The sequence below is a fragment of the Microcebus murinus genome, chromosome 7, assembly GCF_040939455.1.
Source record: "Microcebus murinus isolate Inina chromosome 7, M.murinus_Inina_mat1.0, whole genome shotgun sequence".
NCBI lineage: Eukaryota > Metazoa > Chordata > Mammalia > Primates > Cheirogaleidae > Microcebus > Microcebus murinus.
In genome coordinates, this window is record NC_134110.1 from 55,504,896 (window position 1) to 55,525,714 (window position 20,819).

A 20,819-nucleotide genomic window follows, 5' to 3' on the forward strand; every position below is an offset into this window, starting at 1 on the left:
AATTTTCTTTTCTGGATTAATACAAATGTTAATTCAAACTTTATCTGGTATCTCATAGTAAAAGTTCATAGTTTAAATGATTGCTTTATTCACTTGTTTATTTTCATTTGTCCTTATTTTGTAGGGGCTAATATTTCTTAATAATAAATGTGAATGCTAAGTTTTTTAAAAAACCAGTTACCCTTACCTGATTATGGTGTAGCAGTTTTACTCCCTCTCTCCTTGCCAGGGGACATTTGGCAATGTGTGGGGACATTTTGGTTGTCACAAGTGGAGGGATGCTATTGGCACCTAGCAAGTAGAGGCCAAGAATGTTGTTAAACATCGTACAATGCATAAGGCAGCATCCCTCCCCCCACTCCCCAATAAAGAATGATTCAACTCAAAATGTCAGTCAAGAGACCCTGTGCCTGAGCAATACCTGTATCAGATGGGTTGCTTACTGTAAGAGAAACCCGAGCTCACTTTATCACTTGTTAATAAGGATATGCATTATATCCTTCCAACCTCGATTGCCAGCCCAAGGAGGGTAATGTGGAGCTGGTAAGATTATTTTATTTCTAACTTCCCTTTAGCTAGAAATAGACTTATTGTTTGGTTTCTAAAGAAAGCATGTTACCTTAGTCTGACTTAATACATGTCACTAATTGAAGCCCTTTGAGTTATTAGAAATGTTTAAAGTAAATCACCTACTAAAATTGAGTATTACCATTGTGATAAATCTTAGCTACTAATATATTCACTTGCGGAATTGCTGAAGATTTTAACATGTTTCACCTTTAATGTGTGTTATCTAATATAATATGTCTTCTATAATATGTGTTCAAACCAAATTTTTAGAGATCGGCTATAAGTTTTCCTTTGTGATATGAGAAAGTATTACCAGATGTTTTCAGAAAAGTAACAATACCACACAATTACAATGTTATACTATAACATACCATACTATGCTGTATTATATCCCATATATATCTTGATTCTCTGTATCCACAGGTTCCTTGTCTGGATTCAGTCAACCACAGATCAAAAATGTTGGGGGGAAAAAAACAATAAAGAATAATAACACACTAATAAAAAATAATACAAATTAAAAATAACATATAATAACTATTTGCATAGCATTTCCATTGTGTTAGGTATAACTTATCTAGAGATAATTTAAAATATTAATACATAGGAGTACATGTGTAGGTTATATGCAAATACTACACCATTTTATATAAGGAACTTTAGTATTTGTTGATTTTGTTGTCCATGGAGGGTCCTGAAACCAATCCCTCATGGATACTAAGGGATGACTGTATACACAGATATATGTGTGTACACACACACATATATACATATTCACATACAGCTATATAGCTGTTTATAAATAATATAGCTTTATATAGCTATATAGGAGTGTGTGTGTATTTCACTAAGCTAATTCTATGCTTTTAGAATATGATGAGTAATAATTAATATAGACCTTCAAGTTGCATGTAAGTGCTCACAAAGGGATAGCTGAAATAATCCAGATGTTAGAGGACAACAGAAAATTAAGGATGCTTTAGTTTAGTCACTTAAAGACTGGAAAGTAATAGGATTAGAGTATGAGTGAGATAAAGGTAGGTGTGTTTAATAAATATTAGAAAAAGGATTCCTCATTTATTGATAAGCGCTAAATTGGAGATAAATGAAAGGATTGTGTGTTATAAACTTATAATCTAATTACACTTATAAACTACCTATTTTCAAAGTAATACATCTCCTTGACAATCTCGCCTTTTAAAATTTCATTGAACATACTGTATTATACTTCTCATACTTTACCAGAAATATTCAGTCAGCTAGCAGATATAATGATTACATAACTGAGTAACACAAGGAATATAGAGTAAAGTTATTCATTATGATCCACAGCAAATGTTAAGTTTTTTAAAAATCCTTTTATTTTAAAAATTTCATGCATGTTTCATATTCAGTATTATAATATACTCATATTAATTTTAATGAATACATATCCCATTCCTGTTAAATCTTCAAGTAAAATTATGCTCCCAAAGACATGCTACAGCATATTCCTTCTTGCAAAAAGGATAAGAAAATGTTTTAATTTTTGAAAATGCTAATAAAATGGGGAGTTGTGCCCATCTGTCTCTTGTCCCTTGGTGTCTTTGTCAAAAGTTTGTCTTTTACTGGTCTACCAACATCTCAAGTTAGTGCAAAGCTAATTTAAGAGTTAAATTGTGTTATTTGGCAGTTTATTATAAACAGTAATTTCATAGGGTATGTAGCAGTAAGTCAGGCATGATTTATTAATTTTGCAAATTTGCCAGATCATTGTCCTTGTGAAAAATATTAACAGATTGGGGAAAGGGGGCATTTATATATGTAGGATTAGTTTCTGGTAGTTTGTACAGTGTAATTTTTTCAGTCTCTGTTCTATAATAAGAATATGTTATCTATTAGGAATATAATCTCATAAAGCAAATCCCATTCTCATAGTTTACCAACTAAGTAGACTGCTGACCTTATTATAAAAATAGTCATATACTTTGGTTTTATTACCTGAAAAACTTAAAAAGACCTTACCTTAGATGTAGTGAAACAGAACACATAATATTCAATTAGGGCTAAAGAAATCAAAGTGAATTTTAAAGTTTGCAATTCCCCTTGTTTACTTATACTTATGTTCAAAACATATATCCTGCTTATTTTCTTCAGCAAGTCTTATTTTCTAGTGTTTAAGTATTAAAATATTTAAAGCAGCTTTGTGCAGGTAATAATTTAGAAGTTGGATAAGCTTATTTTGTTTTCTGGGCCCTGTAAAATATAATAATTTTTGTTTTTTATTATTAGGGATGGTCGGATGCTGTTTGACTACCTAGCAGACAAGCATGGTGTAAGCCTTATTTTTTAAAAATGTTTTAAAGTTGTCATGTTTTAATAAAGTTGATTAAAGACTAATCTGTACAGATAGGTTCATGGCTTGGCCTAAGAATATAATTTCTAGATTAATTTATTAAATATATCTGGTATGTTTTTCAAATCTTCGGTTTTTAAAAATTGGTGCTGATAAGAAAATATATGCCTATACTCACCTTTAGTTAATAGAAATTCTCAAAATTTTTATTTTATTTTATATTATTATATTTATTCCAGAATTATAATAGTTTGCATTTTACATTAGTCCCAACAGCAAACTAGTTGTTAAAGTGCACAGGATACCTTTTCTTATGGATTAACAAGTAATTAAAGACAGAACTAAATTTGAATTAGAAATGCTTTGAGCAGTAGAATTAGGTAATACTTTGGCTGCGTTGTGGAATACAGCAGTACTTGAAATTATCAAGGTCTTCATAAATCCCTAGATTCACAAACAAAGGAATGTTTTGAGCTTGCCTAGCCATCTCTCAATCTTATTTCCTTTCTGTTAACTCAAAGTATGAGAGTGTGGGGCTTTGTGTATAATTAGTTCTTTAACTTGCATTCAAGGTTACTTTCTCATTTAACAATTACTATGATGAGAGATTTGCTGATCATGGTGCAGATTATTCTTTCTGATTTTCATAGAATGTTTGGTGGGTTTGTTAACTTTGGAGCCCTTCTCTTAAGTTTCTTTTATTTTTCACTGTGCTTACATCATTAACTCTAAAAGTTGGTGTTATTTTGGGGCCACAGAATAGAAGTTTACTGTACTATACTGTTCTATTTGTATAGAACCACAGAAACTTACAAGGATGCATATGTTTGGTAGTTGGCTAAGCTGTCACCAGCTAAGGGACTCATACACCAGACCATCAGCTGCAATTTAAATTTGTATTACAACAAAGTAGATATCTCCACAGTTCATAAATCTTTGAGGTCAAAATTGTGAGTGTTAAATTGACTAATTCCTAATGTATATTTTATGGGTCAAAGGAATCTGTGATCATGATATTTGTTTTTAGTGGCAACTTTTGGGAATCTTTGAAAGAATTGACTTCCAGGGTTATTTAAACCCTGGAATTTTAAGACTGGATTGGATTTTTAAGACTGGAATTTTAAGACTGGGATTTTTGAGATTGGAATTTTAAGACTAATAACAAATATAACTTTTTTTTCTTTTAGTTTAGGCAGGAATATAACTTTTTTTTTCTTTTTAGTTTAGGCAGGAATATTTAGATACACTCTACAGATATGCGAAATTCCAATATGAATGTGGGAATTACTCAGGAGCAGCAGAATATCTTTATTTTTTTAGAGTGTTGGTAAGTAGTTTATTTTTTTTTCCTTTGTTTTCTCTTTTGTAGGATTCCCTTGTTTTGTTGTAACATATCTATAAATTTGAGTTTGTCCATTAAGTTTTCAACAGTTGTTGGCAAATGAGAAAAGAAAACAAAACAGAAACAGGAAACCTTATGTCAGGACCTCAAAGGAGGAGATTTAATTTGTCCTTGTTTTATGTATAATTGTATGATTTTTAGCATTAACAGAATTCTAGCATGTAATGGTTTTGTTGTTATAACATTAAAGCACAGTGTAAGTGCACATTGTAGGTGCTTAATCAATATTACTCAATAAGTCTGTTATTCCTTGCTTTAATTTAGTCTTTTATGCTGTATATATTCCTTAAACTTGTTCTTAACAACTGTGGAATCCTAATGGTATTTAAAATATTTTATGACTTAATAGTAACTTTTTAAAATTTATCTTTACCCTCAGCTATTTGAATATAAAGATCAATGGCTTTTTGATTGTGCAGGATGTAGATGAGTTCAAATGACTATTAACCATAAAGTACCCTGTTACTGTCATTTGTCTGATTGACAAGTTCATAGATTTGGTGCTTTTGTTAGGGAAGGAGAGTTGTGTGAAGCCAGATTAAAAGTCAGGTCTCCAAACTGACATACTTATTTGGCATTCTGTCTGCCATTTAGGTAATTGTAATAAGTGTCTTCTAGAGTTGTCAAAATATGCTTGTTTTAACTAGCCTCTCATTTGAGAAATTATAATTTGTTATTTCACTTGGCTTAGTAAGCAAGTATGTAAGTCTCTGATTTCTCTAGTTAATCCTAGAGGTTCAAAAAAGACTTTTTGTCTTTCAACCTTGGAAGAGTTTGTTTCTTTTGTCTTTATTTTCTGGTGCTTTTTTCTTCACTTTTAGCTCCACGTGCCACACACACATAAAAAAAGACTTATGTCTTGCCGTTTTTGGTTATTTTCTAGGAAATTAGCTTTCCTTTTGGTGGGAGGGAAAGATTTGTGTTAGATTCAGGTAATCCCTACACTGAAATTACATAAACAGCTTAATTTTTTGAACTATCTACCCTCTCTCAAAGGAATAAAGATTTTTTTGTTTATTTCCACCTTTAATTTGAAAAAATTATTTTTCTCTTGCTACCGTTTGTAGATGAATTCTTAACTTGCAGATTAGCTTTGGTTAGCTTGCAAGTGCATTGAAGGTAATCAGTGTGATGCTAAACTTGTAGTGACTTATCGGAAAATTCCATCAGTTCTACTTTGAATATTACAAGAGATTTAGGAGAGCAAAAGTTGATTACTTTGGAAATGTAAACAGCTTAAACCAGGATTGTAAAATCAGAAGCCTGGTATGATTACAGGTACTTGAAAAGAGTTGGTTATTCATATCATCTGTTAATGCTGGGAGTGAATTTTGAGAATGAAGATTTAGTGTCATGTTAGAGTTCCAGCACAGTAAATTTATTGTTGTTGGTCAGTGAGTGACTGTGCCATTTTGCTAAGACATGGAAACTGAAGGTAACCGCTGGAAATCCAGATATTGAAATGCTTCTAGCATATCCACCCTTGAAAGCAAGTTGGTATGAAGAGCCAACTGTAATGACATGGAGTTTAGCCAGAGTAGTATACATGAACCTTTTGAGGATTAAGAAACTTGCTGCACTGCAACAAAAAGCTTTTATCCTAACACATGTAACACATTCTAGTTTTAATAGTATCATTATGTTTATGTAATATGGTTTTATAATGTGACAATTTCTATAAGTGATAGGTATATACTTAAAGATATGGGAATTTTTATGTTTACTGTTTTAAAACATGAGCATCCAAGTTAGTTCCCTATCTTAAAAAAAATTCTGGGTTAGTTTTAACCTTTTGCATTGCCCTAACAAAGCTTGTGCTGGAACTCAAGTGACATTTTGATTGAGAGATTGAGTACTATGATAACACAAAATTAATATGCTTTATATTAAGAGCAGTCAACATAATTATTGGGAGTTCTTAGAAGTTACATACAATTCATGTTTTAATTTTTGTCACATCTTCTGCCACAAAACATTCCAATTAGGTAGGAGTTGGTTGCTTCTAATTGTCATATTGGCAGACTAATATATTTAAAGAGTAGATTATATTACTTATCTTTTGATTTAGACGCTATCATAAAATCTATGTATTTACTTGAAATTTTAATAGAAAAATCTAAAAATCCTGTTTTGAATTTGGGATAAAAAAAGTCAATGTTTTACGTTAGTTATTTTACTTTATTTTTTTGCAATGGCCTTTTTTAATTTCTGAATTCTTTTCTGGTGGTTGGTTATTCTTTTAAATCTATGGTTAGGGAAACATAAGCTTTGAAAGAGCCATTGTAACTGTGATCTGAGTGAGATTAGAATTTGACTCTCCGAATGACCTATTGTAGGTCAGTGTTGTATAAATTAAAGCTGTGTGACCCTAGAATCTGCCTTTATTTTAAAAAGACTTGGTGGATTTTAGAATGCATTGAGGAATGTTTAGGTACACTCTGCTTCTTTTGAAACCTCTTTGACTTATACTCCAGGAAATGTGTTAATTAAAATGAAATGGTGGAATAGGTTTGGTGGGAATTTTTGAGCTTGTTTTAAAAGTTATTAACACTGGCTAGGCACAGTGGGTCACACCTGTAATCCCAGCACTTTGGGAGGCCAGGGCAGGAAGATTGCTTGAGGCCAGGTCTTTGGGACCAGCCTGAGACTCTGTCTCTACAAAAAACAAAATATTAATAATTAGCCAGGTATGGTGGCTAATGCCTATAGTCCTAGCTACTAAGGCGACTGAGGCGGGAAGATCACTTGAGTCTAGGAGTTTGAGGTTGCAGTGAGCTATGATGATGCCACTGCACTCTAGCCCGGGTGACACAGCAAAACTGTGTCTCAAAATTTTAAAAGTCTACACTGTTAATTATTTTTTTTAAATCTGCCCTCACTGTGGCCTTTGATCTAGCTCTAAAATATAACCCATCCCCCAATTCAGCAGCTATTTGTTTTTGTTTTTTAAAAAAAAAATAGTGGAGACAGTGTCTCCCTCTTAGTCATGCTGGTCTCGAACTCCTGAGCTCAAATGATCCACCTGCCTCAGCCTCCCAGAATGCTAAGATTATAGACGTGAGCCACTGTGCCTGGCCCCAGCTGCTATTTGAAATAAAAATGATTTTAAATGCTAGGACTATTTGTGATCATATTTTTGTAGTTATTTTTCCACTCTGGATTTAAAATATATCTACTGTTTGTGCACACTATTCTTATTTAAAAGCTCTTTTTCCTTGAGTAATGATGACTTTTGGTAGCTTTAGGATCTTTTCTGAAGTGTTGGTTCTGATGTACCCTGATGTAATGTTGGTGTAAAAGATGTCTATTTAATGTTGACTTTCAGACATGGTTGTTCATATTTTAACATCTGCATGTATCTTGACTAAGATTTTTGTTTTGGAAATAAAAGAATAGTGTATCTTAAAACTGAAAGCATCTTAGACATGATATATTTTAATACTCAGATGTCCTATCTTTTATAAGGATTAAACATTTTATCCTTTATAATTAAAATGATTTTATGGATTTTTATAAATGAATTTTTTAATGTCTGTGAACTTTGACAAATGTGTATACCTGTGTGGCTACCACTGAGTCAAGGTGAAAAATACTCCTTTCACCCCAGAAAGACCCTTTTTGCCAACTTTGTAGTCATATTCCACTTCTGGTCCTGGTTATCCATTGATCTGCTCTCTGTCCCTATAGATTAGTTTTACCTATTCTAGAATTTCATACAGGTGGAATGATAATAGTGTGTATGTTTATGTCTGGCTTATTTTTACTAGCAAGTTTTTGAGATTCATTCATATTATTGTGTATATCAGAAGTTTGTTTTTTTTTCCTATTGCTCAGTAGTAGTTTATTCTATAACTATACCGTAATCTGTTTATTCATCTATTGACAAACATTTGGGTTACTTTACTTTTACAAATAAAGTTGTCATGAATATGCATGTACAAGTTGTATTGTGGATGTACTTTGCGATAATAATTAGAACCAGTAGTTTCATGGATACATTTTGAAACTTAATTTGTAAATTAAGTCTCTGTTATTTGCCTGTTCTTAGAGTTTACTCAATGTTATTTAGCACATTTAAGTTAATTACTGCCATCAAAGGCAGAATCTCAGTATAGGTTGAGTCTGTATTATTTATAGTCCCCAAAGTTTAAATTATCTATCCATCTTAAGATAAATATATAGATCTATTATATATATCTCTCTCTGACACCATTTTCATTGTCATTTTACTAACTCATATTTACTGAGCTCTATCAAGTGATGTTGTCATCTCTACGTGTATTATGTCATTTAAACTACACAACTAACGTGGATTCTGTTACTCTCCCCATATTACAGATAAGGAAGCTAAAGCACAAACTATTTAGCTATTAATTGTAAGTGGTAGAGCCGGAGTACTTGTTGGTTGGATTTCTACTCCTGCACATACAATTTTATTTAACTTGTAATTATGATACATGCTTGACATTTATACTATTATATGCTTCAGTGAAAAATTACACCCAAAATTTCATCTTGGGGTGCAGAAATATATTCTCCCTCCACTACCTGTACTTGCTTCTGCTGCTTTTAGCACATATGATCAGTTCAGAATCATTTTACCTACTTCTATTGCCTTGTCTTAGGGAGTCCTGCTTTATTCATGTTTGTTACTAGCCTAGTCCTTATAAGTATTTTGAGTTTGTGACCCTCTTTCACCAGTGGAGAGCAAAAGTAGGGATGGCCTTCAGTTCTCCTTTTTCATAGGTATCTTTCACAATTAGAAGTATAATTTTGGGCAAGTTACATTCTCTATGCATTACTTCCTCTATTGAAAAAGAGATAAAAAAATATCATCTACCTTATAAAGTTTTAGTAGGATTATATGAGAAAATTAACTTTTGCTTATTACATAATCCTTTGATAACTATTAACTGTCATCAACCAATGAGCCTGGATTTTCCCCCTCTCCATCTCCATAACTCCTTCCATTTGTGTCATAATTTAGAATTGTTTTTTGTTGTGTACATAATTTCTCATTACATTGTAAATGAGACCCACAAGTCTTGATGTTCCCTATCTTCATTTCCAGTGATTTTAGTGACAAATTTCCTATGACTCTAACTTGATTTATAAAGTTTTAGATCCCTTAAATCTGATAAGTTGTATATAAATTATCTGAAATGGGTTACACTAAAATGATGCTGCTGTTTCCTAGTTTTAAAACTTACCCTTTATTTTCTGATCTAGTCTGAATAATAAAGACCTGAGTATTTTTAGTAAATTAAGTTATTTGAAACAGCTAAACTAGTATGGTCTAGTAAAGAGTGGAGTTTGGGTAGAAAGCTATAGGTCTTTTAGTAGGCTAGGTGGCTATGTGAGCTATAAAATATACATTGTTTTTCCTCCAGAGTACTCACAATATAATTAATTATAATTGCTTAAACAGGTTCCAGCAACAGATAGAAATGCTTTAAGTTCACTCTGGGGAAAACTGGCATCTGAAATCTTAATGCAGAATTGGGATGCAGCCATGGAAGACCTCACAAGGCTAAAGGAGACCATAGATAATAACGTGAGTTATACTTACTCTGAGTAATTCTCTGAAATTTCTGTATGTCCTTTACATTTTCTTATGTGTACTTTGGGGGTACTAAAATTTTCAGATTAGTTTTTGTTGACCTTTTTGTTGACAAAAATCACAGTGCGTTAGTAGATTGATTAGTTTCTATGAATCTCCTTGAAGATTTGAAGGAAACTGTCAAATATATCTTGGCTCATAGAGAAAAGAACTCAGTCTTCATTTCTGTTATAGTTACTATGCCCTTTTTTTTATGCCAGTGAAAATGACACTATGCTATTAGTGCCACTTGTTAATGAAAGTTCTATGCAGAAGACAGTTTTTATCCACAGTTAATGTCTAATAAAATCACTTATTATGGAATGTTTAGTCCAACTCTTGCTTTAAATGGCTTTCAAAAATGATTATAATTTATAACTGCCATAAGAGTGATTCAATGGACATTATTGAGTCTGTCTCTAATTACAGGGCAATAATTTGGAATGTTGGGTATCATGTGAGAGAAGGTATAGGGGGTTAGACTTTGATCATAATCACCCTAGTGCGTGCCTTTCAAAGGTCTAGTTTTTAATTATGTTTTCAAAATCAGTGATATTTATTCTTTTTCTCTTTCTTGTATGTTAATATTTCCTGTGTATCTTATTTTAATCCTGTAGTCTGTGAGTTCTCCACTCCAGTCTCTTCAGCAGCGAACATGGCTCATTCATTGGTCACTGTTTGTTTTCTTCAACCACCCCAAAGGTCGTGATAATATTATCGATCTCTTCCTTTACCAACCACAGTAAGTTATTTCATTGTATAATTTTAACTTTAGCTATCTATATGAAATGATACTGAATTTTTTAAACTTAAAATGTACTTCAAACATTTGAATTTGTTGTCACTCATTTTCCCCTTTGTGTGGTAGATTTGCTTGTTAATTGAAAAGCTTAAATGTAACTCTTAAGTAAATTATTGGATAAAATGTACTCTAGGTACTTTATTTATTTATTTATTTAGAGACAAAGTCTCACTTTGTTGCCCAGGCTAGAGTGAGTGCCGTGGCATCAGCCTAGCTCACAGCAACCTAAATCTCCCAGGCTCAAACGATCTTCCTGCCTCAGCCTCCCTAGCTGGGACTACAGGCATGTGCCACCATGCCCGGCTAATTTTTTGTATATATATTTTTAGTTGGTCCATTAATGTCTTTCTATTTTTAGTAGCGACAGGGTCTCGCTCTTGTTCAGGCTTATTTCGAACTCCTGCCTCGAAAGATCCTCCTGCCTCAGCCCCCCAGAGTGCTAGGATTACAGGCGTGAGCCACCGTGTCCGGCCACTCTAGGCACTTTAAAGTGCTATTTAAAATGTGTTCCCTGGGCCAGGAGCATAGGTACCATGTAGAATAGCAGGACTCACCCTAAAAGAACTGAATCAGAATCTGCATTTTAATAAGATCCCAGGTAACTATATACATTAAAATAGTAGAAATAAGACACTAGGCCATATTATTTGAAAGGAATATGTACATCGTGGAAGAATCCTTTTTATATCATCTTTGCTCTATCATACTGCTTTTCTTTAATCTTTTGATGATAAGAAATTAGCTGTTTTATGAACTAGACCATTCTATTAATATCAGCTAGAAATCTTTTTTTAAAAAACAGTTTTTCTTCTGGTTGAGCTTAAGTGCCTGTAAAACTTCTTCCTATTATTTTTTGATTGGTTGGAACAACAGGAAACAGGACTGCTTTATGGAAATACTTCAGATTATTTGAAGATAATTTTTACTTTTCTCTGCTTCCTTCAGGCTATCTCTAGTTTTATTAAGTAATAAAAGTTTTTCAGACCCTGTAGTATTGCGGTTGCCTTCCTTAAATAATTTCCATTTATCCATATCTTTCTTAAAATTTGGATCTTCAAAATTGAAACCTTATTCTAGGATTGTTATACAAGCTTTATAGATTACAGTGGCAAGATTAGCTTCTATTATCTGTACATATGCTTATATTAATATAGCCCAGCATTGCAATAACATATTAGCAATTACTTCGTGGTATAGCTTATATTGGCTTTATTTATATTTATCATAGAGACAGGGTCTTGCTCTGTCACTCAGGCTGGAGTGCAGTGGCCTGATCATAGCTGACTGTAACCTTGAGCTCCTGGGCTCAAGAAGTTCTTCCACCTTAGGTTCCCCAGTAGCTGGCACTACATAATCATGCACCACTAATGCTTAGCTGATGTTTTTTTTTAAATTTTTTGTGGAGATAGGATATTGCCCAGGCTGGTCTTAAACTCCTGGCCTCAGGCAGTCCTCCCACCTAGGCCTCCCAAAGTGCTGGGATTACAGGCATGAGCTATATTTTTATTGTTTGTTAACCTAAATAAAGATTTTATAGTTGTTATATTTTATGTTAGTTTCTACTTATTGTTGTCTGTCAAATTATTTTATTAAAATGCATATTTTAATTTACAAAAGTACAGTTTAGAAATAGGTAGTGCTGGCAGGGGGGTGGGTGGCTCATGCCTATAATCCCAGCACTCTGAGAGGCTGGGGTGGGAAGATAGCTTAAGGCCAGGAGTTTGAGAGTAGTATGGGCACATAGCAAGACCCCATCTCTAAAAAAAAAAAAAAAATTTAGCCCAGTGCCCCTGCAAGTACCTATAGTCCTATGTACTCTGGAGGCTAAGGCAGGAGGATCTCTTGAGCATAGGAGTTTGAGGCTGCTGTGAGCTATGATCACACCACTGCCCTCCAGCCTGGGTACCAGAATGAGGCCCTGTCCCTTTAAAAAAGAGAAAAAGAGAGGATGTAATACTCTTCTGATATAAAACACAAATGAAAACAACTTGTTCTTAAATCATTTCTGTAATTTTCAAAATCTTAAAAATAAAGTAACACTATAGTGATATTTTTGGATAGGTTGATAAGATATAATAATCTAAACTGAGTCACATTAATAAACAATGTTCTTTAAGTGTTTAGGAAAAAAATTTTTTTTGCTTTGTGAGGCAATCTCTCTCTGTCGCCCAGGCTAGAGTGCCTTGGCATCAGCCTAGCTCACAGCAACCTCAAACTCCTGGACTTAAACGATCCTCCTGTCTCAGCCTCTCAAGTAGCTGGGACTACAGCCATGCACCACCACAGTCAGCTAATTTTTTCTCTTTTTAGTAGAAACTGGGTTTCACTTTTGGTCAGGCTGTTTTTAAACACCTGACCTCAGGTGATCCTCCCACCTTGGCCTCCCATAGTGCTAGGAATACAGGCGTGAGCCACCACGCCCCATCTGTTCTGGGAAAATTTTTAAGACTTTAAAACATTTGACCTTGTCAGTTAAATTGTTCACATAATCAGGACTTTAATTTAAAAGAAATTTAAGTTATTGATACAGATGGAAAAATATTAAGATATGAAGTGCCAGTAATTTTTTCACAGGGAGCAATTCTTAAAAGGCATGTGTACTGTTCTCTGCATTAAATGCTGTATGTTAATGTTCCCCTCATTCTGGTTAATAGAAGAAATACTTTTAGCATCCTTGTTTACTTTTCACATTAACATTGCAAAGTTAAGTTCAGTATTGATAAATTTAGTTGCTATTTGCATGAAATGCTGGTCCAGTATGTTAAAACTAAACATGGGCAGAGGAATGTTGTAACAGAGAAAATTGTTTTTGTCTTTGAGCAAAGAAAAATCAAAACCATATGTCATTGGGCCAGGAGACGATGCATGATCTTGTGTTCCAAGGTTATATTAATAATTTTAAATGTAAATAATTGGTGAGAGACGAAATTTTATAATTTATATAATGTTATAGTTTTATTATTGGAGATGTTTTCGTAGCATTCAAATATGCTTTCTTGATTCATATTATTCACTAGATAAAATAACTCCATTCTGCCTGAGCAGTTGTTCCATCATAAAGAAATTCTAGTTGTCAGAAATTCAGTATTAATATTATATATATACAATTTTTAAAATGTTCTCTATGTGTGTACTTTACTGTTTGCTGGATCCGTGGTAGCTTGTTTATTATCTGAAAAGTTATATAAATCAAATGTTGAATTAAGTAAAAAGGTAGTGGAAAAGGTTTTTTTAAAAAAGGCCAATGGCCCACTAAAATAAGATCCTACAAGAGTGGCCTTACTTCATTCTGGACTTTGGCAGAGTAAGTTCAGCTACTTTATTGGGCAATATCCTACAGATAGATTTATTAAAAACCAGGTTCAGAAAGACAGATATGTAAACCCAGAATGCCATCAGTAATTTATAATGAGAAGTGCAAGTCCTAAGAGGACTAAGTACATGAAACATTTGAACAGATTGTTCTGATCCTGTAGATTTAATGCATTGGAAGCCATAATATAATTAGCTGAAGGTTGTTTTATGAGTACTTGGAATCAGGATAGTTAGTTTATGACTGGAATGTTTAATTTCATCGTCAGGTAAAGCCAGCCTAACATAACCATGTTCAAATAGAAATATTCCTGCCACTAGGGCCAGGACCATGCACATTTTTTGATATGTATTATATCACCCTAAACATTTGGGTGAGCATTTCCAGAATTGCTTTTTATTTTTTCATGATTCTATTTCAGATTAATACCTCTTACTCTGTTCTTATTCCCCTCTGCTACCCAATATTTATTTAAATATGTTATTAATAATATCTTTTATCAGATTCTTAGATACCTTAGGCCACCAGAAAGCCTGCAATAAAATTTTTTTTAAATGTTAATGGTTGAGTTTCTGGGCAGAATACATTAACTCTAGAAATTAAGAATGTAATAATGTAAAAGAGTAAATTTTGGAAAACTTAAAAATATTATAAATAACTAAATGAAAGAAGAGATTAAATATTTAATAAAGAAATATCTATCAAAGCAGCCCTCAGATTTTAACTCATAGCTTTGAGTACTTATTCAGCTTTTAAAACTTTTATTATAAGTACAGAAAAAAGTAGAGTGTGTAGTCTCAGCTACTTGGGAAGCTGAGGTGGGAGAATCGTTGTGCCCAGGAGTTGGAGGCTGCAGTGTGCTGTGATGATGCCTGTGAATTGCCACTGCCCTCCAGCCTAGGCAACGTGGTGAAATCTTGTCTCAAAAGGAAAAAAAGTACAGAAAAACATATGTAGGCAATGGAAATAATATATATATTAGAAAATATTGAAATTACTAAACTTAAAACTTATTTCATTTGAAAAATAAAAGAAAAAAGATGAAAATGAAAAGTAGAAATGAATATGGCTGTATATGACTAATAAAATAATAAAATATTTAAAATCATAAGGAAATACTGTATATACTTGGATGATGCTCCAAAACCTGCCGTACGTTGTATTTATCAGATCAGTTAACTAAAGGAGGAACTATGAGGGGTTTTGTTTGGTTTTGTTTTGTTTTTAAGTGATTCCATTAAAAAGACTCTGGGTCTTGATAAATTTATTGGTAATTTTGGAGTTTAACAAAGTATGTGAGTATGGGAATATATTCAGTCTAACTTAGTAGGACAAATAGCACCCTTTTGGAACATCCAGTTAAAGCCTCCCTCCTCAAAGATCCAAATTAGATAATACGTACTGAAGAGCCATTGGATGTTTGGAAGATAAAAGGAATGACTTCAGAACTGTCTCTGGGAATATTTTTACAAGCCAGTGGTTCTTAGTGAAAGTGTTATTTGAGGACCTTCTCTAAGTCATTTCATTTGAAGTCAAGGTTTCCAAGAACCTATCAACGATGTTAAGTCTTCCTGTATTAGAAAGTAAAGCAAATTAAAAGTATATGTTTACTTACTAACAAATAGTAAATAGATTAGATTTGACATAAACAATGGATTTTTTATGAAAAAAAACTTTTAAAACAAAAGAATTTAGAGGATTGACATTGTTTTACATTTTTGCAGACCTTTAATTGCTGGGTTAATTGACAGCTGGATTTTCATGCCATCTATTATGTGTTTTATTTGAAGTATGTGAAGAAAACCTAGCCTCACACATATATGTAGTTGGAAAAGAAAGTTTTAATAGCCTTTTCAGATAATTGTGAATACTATGTTTGTAATAAAAATACAATAAAGTGCAATAAAACTAGGCAAATAATCATTTGTAACGTGGAATCTGAAACCATATCATTGAACTTTACAGATTCTAAACTGTACTGGTATTCTAGGCTGTATTGATCTATCTTGTAATTAGAATGGATCTTTTCCCCATGCATGATTTTATATCATGTATTGGTTGTTTGGGAAATACAGGGTCATGCAGATATTCCAGTGTGTTGATGTTATGCAACACCAGAAAAACCACATTCATTAACATTACTATCGATTCCATTAGAAAACACTTGAAGTGTTGGAAAGCTGTTAAACTCCCAGCAGCAGATAAAAATTTTCCAAAATTTTAGCTTTTTTTGAAAGCTCTAATTGTATCATTTGTTTTTGTTGAAGAACAGGCTCACTTCATTTTCTAGAATATGTCTGCCAATACCCAAGTATGAATAGCTTTGGTTTTTCTGTCATTCTTGCAAGTAAAAATAGTGTTCTGTGAGAAAAGCAACTAGTTCATTTTGTGACTCAGTCACTCAAGTGCTTTTCCTGAAAACAACCATGACACTGAAGTAGTATATAGCAGAAGCACTTTAATACGTGTGTGGTTCCCATTTAGTTATACAGAAGATTAAAAAGATCATACTTGTGTTAATTTTTTTAGAAATTAATAATTTGTACTACCTAATTGAGGATGTAGTTGGTAATTGCTTTCTTTCTTTTTTTTTTCTTAAACTATAAAAGTGTGGTGGTGAAAAATACACTACTAGTAGTATAGTTTGATTTGTGCTAAGGTACCAGAAGAGTTTGCTTGTTTATATAGTACAATAATTTTTAGTAACTTAGTAATGTAACTATTACAATCAGTTTTAGGACATTTTATGTCTCCAATAAGAACCCTCATGCCTGTGGACCTTTTCTTTTCTTTTTTCTTTTTTTTTTTTTTTTTGAGACAGTCTCACTCTGTTGCCCAGGCTAGAGTTCCATGGTATCAGCCTAGCTCACAGCAACCTCAAACTCCTGGGCTCAAGCAATCCTCCTGCCTCAGCCTCCCGAGTAGCTGGGACTACAGGCATGCGCCACCATGCCTGGCTAATTTTTTCTATATAATTTTAGGTGTCCAGCTAATTTCTTTCTATTTTTAGTAGAGATGGGATCTCGCACTTAACTCAGGCTGGTTTTTGAACTCCTGACCTTGAGCGATCCTCCCACCTCGGCCTCCAAGAGTGCTAGGATTACAGGCATGAGCCACCGCACCGGCCTGTGGAACTTTTTAAAAACAGAAACAGCCTGTTAGCAAAATGTGGAAAAGAAAGCTACTAGTGTTATTATGACGTTTAGTTCACAAAAATACTGTGCTTAATTGTTTTCACTTGCCATAGAGTTAGGGTACCATCATATTTTCTTTCTTGTCAGTAATGTCTTCATGGCTTATTTTGATTTTCTTTTTTTATCCTAACTTTTTTCATATGAAAATACCAGATGACTTGACAGAACATTGTTTCAGCCATTTCCTGGGCTGTGTGTTCTTTCCTTGGAAGAGTTCAGTTTCAATGTGTAGTTTTCATTTGTATGCCTACAATCAGCATGTGTTTTTCAATTGTCTGATAGGTAGTAGAGATTTATTAAGAAAGTATCATGTTCTTCCTATTTTTACTTCTAATAGCACAGTATTACAGTTTAATGTGATTGGTTGAGTGCAAGTTAAATTGATACTTTACATAGATTGTGAATTGTAGGATTTTTTTTTAATATAAAAAGCACTTGGAGATAATTTTTACATTTTTCCTGAAGTGAGTTTAGATGCTTATTCAGGTTAAGATCTCTTATGTCATGTATATTACCGTTTCTGTCATAATTTATTCTGAATCTAAAGTGCAGATAAGTAACACATTTGAAAAATGTTGAACTTTGAAGTGTAATGTAATACATACCGGGTGTAAGGTAGAAAGTGTTCGTAGGCTATTAGATATAATTTTGCCACTAAATGTACATGCTATTAGGGGAAAAAAATGCATCTGTAATACAAGGCCATATTACTTCCACTTAATAAAAAGATGTAAAATTTAGTTTGTAAAAGTGTTTGTTTGCTAAATAAAAATAACATCAATTTTCTAAGAAATTTCAAGTTTTACTATTAACAGATTCTTTACAAAAATTTTGTCAGCCTCTGGCATATACACAAAGAAACAGTGGGTTTCCCAAGGAAGTCATCCTCCAGTAAAGATAATGAACATGTATATGTTATAGTGGTATAAAGTTTAGGATAAGTAAAAAGAAATGTGTTTAAAATTCTATACAACAAATAGAATTATCTAGTCATGTATAATGAGTTTAGATAAATTTGTGAATGAGTCCCATAAATGCCTACTAAAATTATCTACTTCAAAACTCATACTATGAAAAACAACCATGCTCTCCTGTGCTTGTACACAAGGTCTCTGGCAAGATACTATTGAAATAAGTAATTGTTATGAACTAGTATTACAATTTAAAAATTTCCATTTAAAACTCAGGCTTAATTTTTGGATTGGTACAATTTTTAGCTGGTACATTTTAGATATCTTTTCTTAGAAATTGTTTTATTCCAGAATGGATATTGATTCTTTTCATACCTTGCTTGTTTAGAGGGCATTCAAGGTAGGGTAAGTGGGACTAGATAGTATTAGGTGTTATTTAACAGATTCTGGGGTCCTCTCAAGAGTTAAAGCAACATTTTGTGGGAATCTACAATAAAATATAAATTCATTAATCGTAGTCTGGAAGAACTTGGAAAACAAAGTGTCTAAGCTGGACCCTGAAGGATGACTAAGAATTAGGCTTTCAGGGGTATGTGTTTGGGAGAGCCATCCACATGGAATGAGCTTCAAGAAGAAAAACAGGAGTTGTCAGTGATGGTATGATGAGAGATGGAGCTGGGTAATTTGGGGCTTAAATGTCCACCTAAGAGAATTGGACTTTATTGACAAATATTAATAATTCTGAGCTTGGCATAGTGTCTGGCACTCAGAGGTGCTCAATTACTATTTATTGGATAAAAAATAGGGAACTGTTTATTGAGCAGGAGAAATATAGAATAAACATCTAATGACAGAGGGTTGTCATTTATCATCAGAATAGCAAGATTTGCTAAATATTAGCTAAGTCCCTTTTGATATTTACCTGATATCTTTTCCTTTCTAATTACTGCTACCAGTTTACCCAAGGCCTTGTGTTATTGTAATAGTTTTCTTCTTATTATTGTTTTGAGTCTTTCAACCCCTGAATTCTTTAACACATTGACTATCACACTAGAAAAAAAATTTTTTTCCCTTGGGGCTATGGTGTTTTATTATGAAAATAGAATAAAAACTTTGAAAACAAACAAACCTTTCTAATTTAATGAAAAAATTGGTTTTTTTTATTGTTTTCTGTGTTTTTTTCAATGAAACAGTAATATAAAAACTTGGAAATTAGTAATGTGAAAACCAGAAAAATAGTTCATAAGGGGTAAAAAGTGTTTTTCTTGTCAGGCTTAAGTATAATTTAAAGGTAAACATAAATAGAAAAATGACATTTATTGATTTCTGTTCATTTAATTGACACTTTTAGAATTAAATTGTAAATCTTAATTTAACAATAAGAAAATCAACAAGTAAGATTTTCACAAACCAACTTCAGGGTTTTGCCCAGGGCTCTAACCATCACGTAACATGTATGCCATAGCACAGCAATGTGAGCTGCTTGTACACCACACAGCTCTCAAGGTAAAGAGATGTGTGAGTTATATATGTTTCATGAGGTTCCGGGCTCAAAACTAGCATTGGTTAAATGCAACGCACATGACAGTTAAGTGCCCAATTTTCTGATTATGATGAATACTTTGCATGTAGAAGAATACTTTGTTCTAATGGATGATTGAAAGTCATAGCTTGGTAGTCTTTGGGAACACACTGACAGCATGCAGAAAAGTCTTCTAAAATCCTGTTACTAAAAAAATCATAATAGGATTCTTAAATGATTCTTCCATCTCACTATAAATTGGGGAATACTGGCTGGCATTCTCATTATTTAGATTCCTGAAGTTAGATTCTGTTTCTTTATTTCCTGGAAGAAGGAGACACCCTTACAGTATTCATTCTTAAGTGTTTGCAGTCTTAGGTTAGTGAGACTGTTGGGCTGCTCAAGTGTTTAACTCACAGAGTTTATATTTTTACCTTAGGTATCTTAATGCAATTCAGACAATGTGTCCACATATTCTTCGCTATTTGACTACAGCAGTCATAACAAACAAGGATGTTCGAAAACGCCGGCAAGTGCTAAAAGACTTAGTCAAGGTTATTCAACAGGTAAAAACTAAAATCTATATTTATTTTTTTAAAGTACCTAAACTTTAGGTGTGATCTCTTTTTCTAAAGTAGGACTCTAAGTTCTTAAGGTTAAAATAGGTTAAAAAATAGGAGGGAAGTATACATGAATTTTAGAAGAACATCAAATGGACATTTACTGTCTTTGAGTCCAAGATATACTATTTACCGTGTTTCCCCCAAAATAAGACAGAGTCTTATACTTATTTTTCCTCAAGAAGACACCCTAGGGCTTATTTTCAGGGGATGTATTATTTTTTTTAAGTACGGTACATTATTTTTTTTAAGTACGGTACAACAATCTACATTTATTCAAATATAGTTAAGTCGTCTTCTTCTGGAACGTCCTCATAACTCTCCAAACCCTGAATTCCATCCTGAATTTCTTGCGACCCTTTCCTTTAGAACCATTAGCCCCAATCTCTCATATTAAGCAATAGAGGTCTCATGGGGCAGATGAGAAGGGCTGCTCGTCTTCTCTACCGCTCTGCAACAAAATGCATGGGTTGTGCAGATATGCTGCATAGCCACGCCCATCACTAGGTATTGTTTTCCGGGTAGGGCTTATATTGTGCAAATGCTTAGAA

The 20,819-nt window shown here is 33.1% G+C and overlaps 1 protein-coding gene across 2 annotated transcripts in view; it reads left to right on the plus strand.

Moving 5' to 3' along the window:
• The window catches only part of EIF3E (eukaryotic translation initiation factor 3 subunit E), a 41,975-nt gene that overhangs the window by 8,022 nt on the left and 13,134 nt on the right, over window positions 1-20,819 (plus strand). For both annotated transcript variants that reach the window (XM_076005076.1, XM_012786317.3), the window contains 5 exons: window positions 2,842-2,884; window positions 4,128-4,232; window positions 9,736-9,861; window positions 10,524-10,648; window positions 20,088-20,214. In XM_076005076.1, the coding sequence (XP_075861191.1) occupies window positions 2,842-2,884; window positions 4,128-4,232; window positions 9,736-9,861; window positions 10,524-10,648; window positions 20,088-20,214 (526 nt within the window). The remainder of the gene's footprint in view (window positions 1-2,841; window positions 2,885-4,127; window positions 4,233-9,735; window positions 9,862-10,523; window positions 10,649-20,087; window positions 20,215-20,819) is intronic.